General features: G+C 41.7%; 1 protein-coding gene across 1 annotated transcript in view; it reads right to left on the bottom strand.

Annotated features, from left to right (window-relative positions):
- Window positions 1–280: 280 nt before the first annotated feature.
- The window catches only part of nfasca (neurofascin homolog (chicken) a), a 191,924-nt gene continuing 180,824 nt past the window's right edge, over window positions 281–11,380 (bottom strand). Inside the window, exons 32-33 of the mRNA XM_068057443.1 lie at window positions 11,030–11,041; window positions 281–10,670 (exon numbers count right to left, since the gene is read on the bottom strand). Coding sequence (XP_067913544.1) covers window positions 10,427–10,670; window positions 11,030–11,041 — 256 coding nt within the window. The 3' untranslated portion in view covers window positions 281–10,426. The remainder of the gene's footprint in view (window positions 10,671–11,029; window positions 11,042–11,380) is intronic.

Here is an 11,380-nt window from a genome sequence, read left to right as displayed (position 1 = left end):
ATTTGGTAGAGGTTGCGGGTTTGCAACATGCTGTTGAAGAAGCCTTGGTGAGATATTGCAGTGCATCTTGTGGAAGGTACACGGGCATTAAATAAATCCAAGTTGCTCTCGATATTATTACAGCTCCCCGCAAACAATGCAATACCTCCAGTCACATGGAACAACTTAAAAAATTAAGTTGACTTTTAGCAGAGTCTGACACTTTGGAACACCAGTTGAAATAATGAAAGAAGAGAATCAGACTCTTAATAGCAATACGTTTGAAGAACAATATGCTTTTATTTTATGTTTAGTTTGTTCCTATACAAAAACAGTCAGTTTTATTTTTACAGTTTTCCCAGAGGAAACAGTATATCTGGATGGCTTGGCTATTTCGACCTCCCATGCAGTCAGTTTAAATAACCATGTTTATTAGCCTCATCTACACTATGACCATCTCGTGTTAACTCTACATTGTTGTCTTAGATGCAATCTGTGGGGATGTCAGTTTCTCAGCAATAGGTATATCTTATTCAGGAAATATATTAATATCTTTATAAACAGGAAAAGAAAGAAAAATGTGCAATTTAATACAAACTTACCCACATATCACACTGTTTGCACAATGCCATATCAATCACATTATTAGAAACACGGTATTTTTGGTTAATGTACGTGGGTTAGTTTCAAACCAAATGCACAAAAAGGAATCTTCTTACAGAGACAGCATCCTTAATGTGAAGTGGCATCGATTAGTGTTTGATGAATTTTGTGGCAATTACTATGATTCCATTTCTCTGGTCCCCTCTGAATACAGTGAACCACATCACAGAAAGAGGCCATTTTGCCCATTAAGTTTGCGAAGGCTCCTTTCTAGAGCAATGCAAAACTAATGTCACTGCTGCGCATTCTTGATGTTGCCCTGTATCTTCCTCTGCTTCAAAGGTTTATCCACGTTTCCCTTAAAGGATGAAATGGTCTGTGTTGCCACTGCTCTTTGTGGCAAAGCAACCCATGCACTCTCTGCACAAAGATATTTCTCCAAACGTCTCTTCTTGCTCCCTTAGTTACAATTTTAAATTGATGACGCCTTGGCATTGACTCCCTAGCCAGAGGAAATAGTCTTTCCTTATTCAGCGTGTCGAAACACTTCATAATTTTAAAATCCTCGATTAAATCTCCTCAACCTTCCTAAGTCTCAACACTGCAACCCTCATAAGTATAGTTCCCCATCCCTGGTGAATCTGTGCTGTAATTATCTCTATGGCTTTAATGCCCTTTCTATGATGGGCTGCCCTAAACTACAATCTCTGTGTCTAAAACAAAATGCTATTTGCCTTTTTACGGCTTTATCTACCCACACTTGCACTTTCGGACAATTATGTATTTGAACTCTTAGGTCCTTCTGTTCGTCTGCATCCCATGTCTTCCCACTGACTCCCATTTCCTTGTTTTCCTCCCAAAATATATGATAAACTTTTTCATATTAAACTGCATTTGAAATCTGTCTTGCCCATTCTTCCAACCTGTCTATGTTCTCATGAATTCTCTTAGTCCTCCTCAGCTTGTAAACCCCCGAATTTTGTGTCATTAGCAAATGCCACCTGTGCCCAAGGTCAAATCAGCCAATATGAACAACAGCGGATCCAGTACTGATAGCTGGGCTATAACCACTTCCAACACTCATTAACCCAAGCCCTTTATTTCTGTCCATTAACTAACTTCTTATCCATGCTGCTAATTTCCAAATGGCCTTTTTGCATTACTTTTTGATTACCCTTGTATTTGTGGAGGAGAATTTTCTATCAATGACTATTTCCCCAGTGGTATGAGAGAGAATCTAAGAGCTGTTCCAAAACATAAAATACACTTTTAACCATAATAAATCAGGTACTTAAAAATAGTCTTTACTTTGAAAACTTCCTTTGTCGTCTTTCGCAAAAACAGAAAAATAATAGTTGCAACATTCCTCAATTTGTTTCATCATTTCAGAATAGCCTCATGACTTGTTTTAAACTTAGAAACTGAGAAGGACTAAGGTCGACTATATAGGACAACACCCAGGCTGAAGGGAGTAGGAGCAAAGATGAAATACATTAAGAAGCAGAGGATTATTTTTAATTTCCACTGGTTGAAGCTAGGGGCCATAAATATAAGATAGTCACTAATAAATCCAATAAGTAATTCAGGGGAATCTTCTTTACCCAGAGAGTGGTCATAATGTGGAACTTGCTACCACAAGTAGAGTTGAGGCAAATAGCATAGATGCATTAAAGTGGAAGCTAGATAAACACATGAAGGAGAAAGGAATAGGAGGTTGGGGTGAGATGAATTAAGGTGGGAGGAGGCTCATATGCAGCATAAACACCAGCATGGACCAGTTGGGCTGAATGGCCTGTCTCTGTGCTGTAAATACTATATAATTCTATGTTGTGTGACACCAAACATGGGTTTCAAAATTCTTCGCTGTGCTTTCTCCAGAAAGAAAAGTGACAGGGAAGAAAAGGTTTATGAGATTATTATGCTTGTCCAATTCTACTCTCCTCCCAAATGAACGTGTAGAAAATCAGGTAGCTTGCATAATGGGTCTATAATCTTCCATACACCATATTCAAATACATATTCCATGCATATGATAATCTATGGCCAGTAGCGCAAAATTTTCTCTTCCATCATTCCCTATATTTGTCTTAAGCCAAACTTAATCAACATCTGATATTCGATACCTTTCAGGAAACCAGTTGATACAAACCCATGAATCTCCAACACAAACAATGCATTGTGTAATGGAAAATTGGACGATGGAAGAACTAAATCAGGACATACATGACATGGATTTTTATTTTAAATGCTGGGTATGCACAGCGGGTCAGTCAGCACCTGAAAGAATAAGATCAACACTTGTGGTGGGACCTTCCTTGAGAAGCCAGGACAGTTTATGTGTTAAGTGGCTGTGGTTTATAGAGGTAGGTTTATTTTAAGCAAAACTTACTGACTCATGCATTTATAGCAGAGCTGAGACCTACAGAGGCATGAAATAGGAAAGGGGGAGATGCTGTCTCTTTCAGTGAGATACCCATTCAAAGAAAAAATGTTTTGTTTTATTGCCATTTCCCTGGTTCTTAGTGCAGTAGAACATCTTACTTAAGGGCTAGAAGGATATTCAACAATAATGAATAATTTAACACTGATATATTACACGGCCCACCAATAATGATCCCATGCATCTGCCTGCTGTAGACGGATAGTCAGACCTCTTTATACAAGGCTGGTGGTCTCCCAAAAAAGGATGGTTTCTGCTATATTGACATGTTATTAATACTAGGTTAGCGAACCTTTAGGCTGCAGAAAACATTTAGGTAAAAATGATGGTAATCCTTAACATAAAGGCATATCAATGAGTGATTACATTTATTGCCTTATAAATGTTTAATGAATATTTCATTAATCTTCAGTTATTTGCCAAGGACAAAACCATTATTGCCCTCAGAACTTCCTTCAGCTTTGTAGCTTCTGAAGGCAGCGTGGAAAAAAAGGGCAAAACAAAAGCCCCTCACCTCAAATGACTAATCAAGCACCAGGTCAATGCCACCATATTGTTTTATTTACTGTCTGAAGGTTCACACCTTAGTAATGTTTACACTTACAGACTTTCATATTGTGCTGTGTACTCAATGAGCTCCTGTCATGCAATGCCACGTTTACTTGTAGCTTGAATTTATTTATTTGCTTGAAAAGGCCTCAATTTTAAAAGTCTCATCCTTGTTTACAAATCCTTCCATGGCCTCACCCCTTCCTATCTCTGTAACCTCCTCCAGCCCCACAATCCTCCAAGATCTCTGCGTTCCTTCAGTTCTAGTCTCTTGTGCATCCCCTATTTTAATCACACCATTACTGGTGACCATGCTTTCAGATTACTAGGCCTTAGGCTCTAGAATTCCCTCGCTAAACCTCTCCACCTTTCCAAGATTCTCTCCTCCTTTAAGATGCTCCTTAAAGCCCATCTTGTTGACCATGTTTTTGTTCATCTGTCCTAATATCTCCTAACACTAATGCTCCTGTGAAGCACCTTGGGACATTACACTATGTTAAAGTTGTTGTTGTTTGGAGGAATGCACCAACTTACAATTGGCAAAACAGTACCGGGGCCAAAACCTGGGGCCCTGCCAAGAACCTGTGTGCCCATAAAATTAACAGAACACTGCATTGTGAGCACGAGCTGTGAGGTGGTGATCAGCGAAATATAGTAAAGAGAGCTAGATAGAGATGGGGCAGGAGGTTAGGATCATGGCCGAAGATCTGAGGTTTGCTTTGCCGCTGGTAGGAACAGGAGGGGGTCATTCAGCCCCTCAAGCCTGTTCCTCCATTTAATGAGATCATGATCAATCTGTATCCTAACTCCATCCACCTGCCATGGCTCTATAATCCCATCATACTCTTGGCTAGCAAAGATCTATCAATCTCAGGTTTAAAATTATTAATTGAGATAGCATCTACTGCTTTGTGTGATGACCGCTCACCACCAGTGGTCACCAGTGGTGGTGTGATAATAGCCATGAAAAACAAGCTGGGTGGAGAAAATGGACAAACTTTGCATCTGGATTATATTTGACCAAGCGCTGGACAACTAAAAGAACTGGAGCATTTTGTCCAAACCAGTCAAGTGGTAAATCTATCCAATGTTCCCATTGCCTGTGTATTCTTTTACACTGTATTATTACTGGCCCTCCCTGCAGCACTTCCTAGCAGGTCTGGTAAAGTGCATCGATCTGCTCACTGAGACAAGTTTACACAACGAATATCCCAAAGTCTATGGAAACACCTAGCGTACAACAAATGCTCATTTTACTCCTTGCTACTGAGTGGCTTCCCCAAATGTTTAGTCTTCACAGAGCAACAAAGTCTAAATACTCGATAAAACGTGTACGCAGAAAAATAATTTGAAAAACACTGCAGCATGTAGGGCTGAGGCTGGTGCCCATCATTCCTTGCACAATAAGTTCCCTATCTGGGCCGGGTTAACAAATGGCTGAGCCCAACTATCTCTCCACCCGTGCCCCACCCCCGCCACACTGAACTGCATTGAAAGTCCTGCGGATAAGCCATCCCAGAAATCTCGTTGCCTTGGTGAGTGAACATCTTATAACTATTGCTTGCCAGAATAAACCTGCAAACAAGGCTCACCAATAAGCTTTGCCAAAAAAAAAGCTAAAATACAAAAGATATGGCTTAAATATGAAAAGATTTCTCTGTAGACATACAGACAAAGATGAAGTATCCTTCAGGTTGTAAATGGTCTACTGATACACATGAGCACATCCACTCAAGGGGTTCCAGTTACACTTCATGTAATACAGGCCATTGTAATCACAGTACACATAAACTAAGTTATTGGTGGAGAAATCTTCATAGTTACTGTGATATGACTCAGAGCAGGAGGAGACGACGATAAATGGGGTGAAGACAAGAACAAATAAGGCGCAATTCATCCTGATATGACTATGTTTACAGGTATAATCTGTGCAGCAAGGAACATTAAGTTAAGATGCAAGTCATATGTATTTTCCACCAGCTGCCTTGCATCTGTCTACTGCGCAATCAGTATCAACTCTTGCAGGTTGGTTAAACTGTCCCAAAAAAGAGATGGTGACATTTAAGGCTAGGGGAAATTATACTGGGCAATAAGAGAATCAAAGTCAGAGAGGAAGGCAGGCTGTCATGGCGATGAAGAAGCTGGCATTTGTTTGTTTAGGCTTGTGTATTGGCACAAAACCTAGATAAAGGGCACATACTTTCTGTATAAAAGGTGCACATCTCTTGGAAAGATGGTAGGCAGGCTTAGCTTGATATGTGTGCGATGTGTGCGCCAGTCCACAGTTAGTTGGTACTAGACATGTCCCTGATATCTCTTTATGCCTGCATGCCAACCAACTGGCATTGACAAATGACGGTTCTTTCTTTTTAATCTGCCATTTCAATATCTCATCAGCTGAACCTGAGAAGAACTGGGAAGTGGGGAAAGCAGGGAGTGGGTGGTGGAGGGAGGGTTGTAGCATGATGACTTTACTTCACCATGGCTACTGTAAACAATCTCTTTTTAAAAAAAGGTCAAGATTAAGTTGGGGGTGGAAGAAAGGGGAGGGAATCTGACAAATGAAGAGGAGGTAATTCCGTAAAGCATTGGAATTGGTTCCAGGCAAGACGGGTTAATTCTAAATGTAAATCATCAAGAGGAAAAGAGTAAGCAATCTCTTGAAGGAAGGAAAAGTAATATTTGCTCCATGTAGCTTTTCTTTGGGAGGAGGAGGCCATTAATGGTCTGTATTATTGTGCATCTAACTGGATAGACCAACTGGTCCATTGAGTTTACACCAATGATTTCAGCACCACAAAATCCCCACCTAATCCCTATTTTAGTGCCCTTAGGTGTTGGAGTTAATTTTAACCTAACCGTCCATCGGAAATTAATGGGATCAGATGCAACACTGGTTTCAAAGCCCTTGTGATTTTACTTTCCATCGAAGCCAATGAAGAATAATATCAGGCAGGGTGTAAAATGAGCATTACACCCCATCCAAAGGGTTTCTCACCAGATGAGTTAGGTTAAAATTCTAACATGAGTTCAGTTCCCTCCATTTCACCACCCACGTTCCCCCATCTCCAAACTACACAGGTGAAATCTCGAAGCACAGTAGGATTTCTGAATGAGAGGGGAAACAATGGGATGTGGTAATCTTTGGAAACAGTAGAACTTTGACATTGATTTGCAATTAAAAAAATCATATGGAATTTACATTTTGCACAATAGGACTTGAGAAAATGTTCAAAGGCTCTTTAAGACTTGAGGACTTTGGTTTCCCAAAAATATACATATTTTTTAAAAATCCAAGCAGCAACTGTGAGGAGAACTTTTATATGTGAACAGCCTTGAGCCCAGTACATCAGAGGCTAGAAACCTCTCCGCTGTCCTGCCTGAAATCAGATGGTAAGACCTATGGCTGTGTTCCCATCCCCTATCTGTATCCTCTCCCATTGCCCCTAATGGATCCCCATTGGTTTCCCATCATCACTTTCCCATCTGCTACAAGCAAACAGCAGGGGGGATGTGAGGCCTGATGGAGATTTCCTGTCATCCAATGCCCCCTTTCTAATGCCCCTGCCCCAGGACCAACTGAAGGTGACAGTAGGTCCAGGGTAGGGGTGGGTAAGCCCACAAACATTTGAATGAAGGAAGAATGTCTAATGGAGGCTTTTGCTTCCAACTCAGCTTCCAGGACAAACCTCAGTCTCAACTGAGGCCTGCGAAATGCATAGCTCACTTCTTCTTTGGGGCTTTTTAGGGACTTCCTCATCAACAGTGGCGGGCTCCCTATCAGTAACAGGAATCCAACAGGAGCCTCCCTGTGTGTTAAGAGACCCCTGACCCAGGAAAATCGGGCAGGGTCATGATGAGGTCAGCAGGGCGTTGTGAATCCCAGTACACCACTACACTGTCCCAAACAGGGAGTCCAATTTCAAACGTCTGAGGAAAAACATGATTTTATATCCAAAATGCCAGATCTTGCTAGTTTTACAAGGTAGAAGCAGGATGTTACTAACGTGCTTAGGTGGTGACTGGAGGCTGTTAGCATGAGTAGCTGGAGGCTAGAGTGGTTGACAAAGGCAGGAGAGGACTGGAGGTTCTAATCTAACAGGTGCGGACTGGGAGTTATTAACCAGTGTACTTAAGGACTGGGTGTCATTTTAAAAATGTATTCATTCATAGGATTTGGGCCAGCATTTATTGTCCATCCTTAATTGCCCTTGAGAAGGTGGTGGTGAGCCGCCTTCTTGAACCGTTGTAGTCCACATGGTGTAGGTACACCCCACAGTGCTGTTAGGGAGGGAGTTCCAGGATTTTAACCCAGCAATGATGAAGGAATGGCGATACAGTTCCAAGTTGGGATGGCATGTGACTTGGAGGGGAACTTTCAGGTAGTGGTGTTCCCATGCGACTGTTGCCCTTGTCCTTCTAGGTGGTAGAGATCGCAGTTTGGGAGGTGCTGTCGAAAGAGGCTTGGTGAATTGACGCAGCACATCTGCGTCACACTGTACACACTGCTGCCACTGTGGAGGGAGTAATTGGTGGATGGGGTGCCAATCAAGCGGGTTGATTTGTCCTGGATGGTGTCGAGCTTCGTGAGTGTTGTTGGAACTGCACTCATCCAGGCAAGTGGTGAGTATTCCAGCACATTAACATGATGCTAACATGAATAGGTTGGAGCTGGAAGCTGCTATTTTGAAAATAACTATGCTTCGCTGAGAACTTGGAGCAGAGGTACTGGTTTTAGGTAAGCATTATGTTAAGTAAAATACAAAAACCCTCTAGGATGTCATGTACATAGATATTGTTGGATAGAAAATCTAGCTTTGACTTTCAACTGATTAACAGATCTTGGCACTGAAATAATAATTCTTTACTTGAAATCTCTAAAGGTGCCACATTAAGCGAGATTCAGAACTTAACTAAAGGCCTCAGTCTGAAGATTAAAACAGTGCTAGTCTTGATATTATTATTGCTGTTGGATTTACAATATGACTTAAGTTGCCAAACTTTCTTGTCCCACCTATATTTAAATTCAGCAAGAGTAAATTACAGAACTCGAGTTACAGTCGGTGAGGCTTCTCCCTGAAATGTCTGAGAGTACTGATTAGGATATGTAGCAAAGGCTTTATTAATTTGAGAAAATGAACTGTTAACTTGAGTAAGGGAAAAGTCTAGAATTACTATTTAGAGTAGGCAGGGTGTGTGGGTCAAAAACCTAAACAGCTGAAGGATGCAGGTGGGTGACCTCAGTTGTTGATCGAAGATTGATGTTGGAAGCTGGGGTTTGTTAACATGAGTGGAAGGGAACTGGGGCATGGGGTTTGGGGTGGTGGGGGGGGGGGGGAAGGGAGGTGCTGCTATTTTGAAAACAACTGCAAATGGCTTGGAACTGCTCCAGTTTCACAGCTAAGCCTGAGGTAATGGGGCTGCAAACAATGACGTCCCTGTAAGGTGAATCCCACTCATCTGAACTGTCACGTAAATTGCAAATGGTATAATGTAAGATGTCTGTGCGGTTTCAGTGCTCCTCTCTTGTTTTGTGTGTTTCATTCTGATAAGGGACAACCTCAGAAGGAGATGTTCTTAAATGTTGCCTAATGATGAGACCAGAAAGTTTTGCTCTGGGGCAAAAGTGGAATCGATTATTCAATAGGGCGGCACAGTGGCGCAGTGGTTAGCACCGCAGCCTCACAGCTCCAGCGACCCGGGTTCAATTCTGGGTACTGCCTGTGTGGAGTTTGCAAGTTCTCCCTGTGTCTGCGTGGGTTTCCTCCGGGTGCTCCGGTTTCCTCCCACATGCCAAAGACTTGCAGGTTGATAGGTTAATTGGCCATTAGCAATTGCCCCTAGTATAGGTAGGTGGTAGGGAAATATAGGGACAGGTGGGGATGTGGTAGGAATATGGAATTAGCGTAGGATTAGTATAAATGGGTGGTTGATGGTTGGCACAGACTCGGTGGGCCGAAGGGCCTGTTTCAGTACTGTATCTCTAAACTAAACTAAAAATAGACAGAAGAGTGTGACACTCGTAATACCAAGGACTACAAGGCGATTTTCTTCACGAAATGTCTGCCCCAGGTCTTGACCTGTCAAATGGTGACTGTAAGAAATGATCTATTTTCATGTGTGTCACATTTAAGCAGCTCCATATGTGCAACAGCCTGTTTGCTTTGATTAATCATCACTCCAAATATTTCTGCAATGTTGGACAGCTCTGTAGGCTTGGGCCAACCTTCAATGTTAAGAAGCATATCATCTAAAATAAGGGAGGTCCAAGAGGCACCAGTCAACATAAAGAGATCTTTCCTTACATCTTCAAGAATTAAGTGGTATCTCAGATTAGGTACTGTTCAAAAACAAAGCATAAATGATAAAAATCTTCTAATCCCATTCGTCCAGTGTAGAGCTGTGTCCTGGTGATATCTACAGCACAAGGACCGAGCCTGCAGTTGGAGTATGAGAAAGCCCTGGCTAACATCTTCTGTACACAGTGTTAGAAATTACCCAGAAATTGTGTCACTTACATTCTAAAATGGATGGGGAGAAAAATAGCAATTTGCAGACTTTTTCTTACTGTTGAGAAATAGGTTTTGAGTATATCTGCAACACATGGTGGCTTGAGAGATCTACTGTTCTGTTTCTTCAAAACCTGACAAATCGCTCTATATTCCACATTGCCTCTTTTACTCCCTCTTTTCACACGTCATCTCGTCTCCTTCACCGCTTGGACCCTCAAGTTTGGACAATCAAACTTTGTTTTGTTTTCCATATGTACGGATATTGGTGGATAAATCAAATGTAGTTACTGTCTTGGTAGCACCTGTGCCCATACGCTCCGATTGTTCGGTTTTATATTTCTCTTCACATTTGTGCCAAGGCATAGGCGGGATTGACTGGAGATGTAGCCTCGGAGCTGTCATTCCCCTCAGTCTCCTCTTTGTCCTTTTTGACCGTGTACTGACCGATGAACGAACCATCCTCACCGAACCGAGAATTCCCGTCACCGTCTCCATAGATGACTATGCTGTCATCGCTCTCCTCTTGCTTCACTGTCCCGTCCACTGATGACTGACTGCCTTGAGGCTTTTTGCTGTCTTCATTGTCACTGGAAGAGTAAAAAGTGGGACATCATCAATATCTATCTAACTGATGTGCCCCCTGCCTCCCTTCTCCCCATATGGCTCATAAGTCATTTAATGCACACTTCACCCAACTTAGGGTTAGTGTAACCTCCTGAAAAGAACAACACATGGTCCTTGCTGGAGGGTCTACACATGATGGTTGGGCTTTCCACAGCAATCATGTTTATTTTGATCACTGGCTTAAATCCCCAATGCAGCCCAAACCCTTACAATGAAATAAATGTTCCACTCTGTGAGCTTGACAATCTGGTAGGCCAAACATCATACACAACTTGAAACCAATAATTCTAAAAATATTTTATAAATCAAAAGGCCTTCTTACCTTTCTAGAGATCTGTATTTCCCATTGGTGGAATGAATACGAAGGAACAGAATGGAAGATGGAGAAATGGACAAGACAAACAGAACAGAAAGAGATTGGTTAGGATTTTAACATTTAATCCCATGGAATTCATTTTACAGTCATTTCCTTCTATTAATGCTTTGAGGATTGAAGGACTTTCAGAGTTTGGAAAACAAACACTAATCCTCAGGTATGATCAGTGGCCGTTGATCCCAATCCTAATCCATGCAAGACAGAGTTCATCTAATTCTCACAGTTTCAGATTCCATCCCAATTCCAAGCATAAAACATTTCAATCCTAATTCTAGGCCCAAGTAGTAAAGCTTAGAT

The sequence above is a fragment of the Heterodontus francisci genome, chromosome 25 (assembly GCF_036365525.1).
Source record: "Heterodontus francisci isolate sHetFra1 chromosome 25, sHetFra1.hap1, whole genome shotgun sequence".
In the NCBI taxonomy this organism is placed as follows: Eukaryota; Metazoa; Chordata; class Chondrichthyes; order Heterodontiformes; family Heterodontidae; genus Heterodontus; species Heterodontus francisci.
Note: the sequence above shows the minus strand (reverse complement) of the source record. Positions and strands in the feature narration are given on the sequence as shown.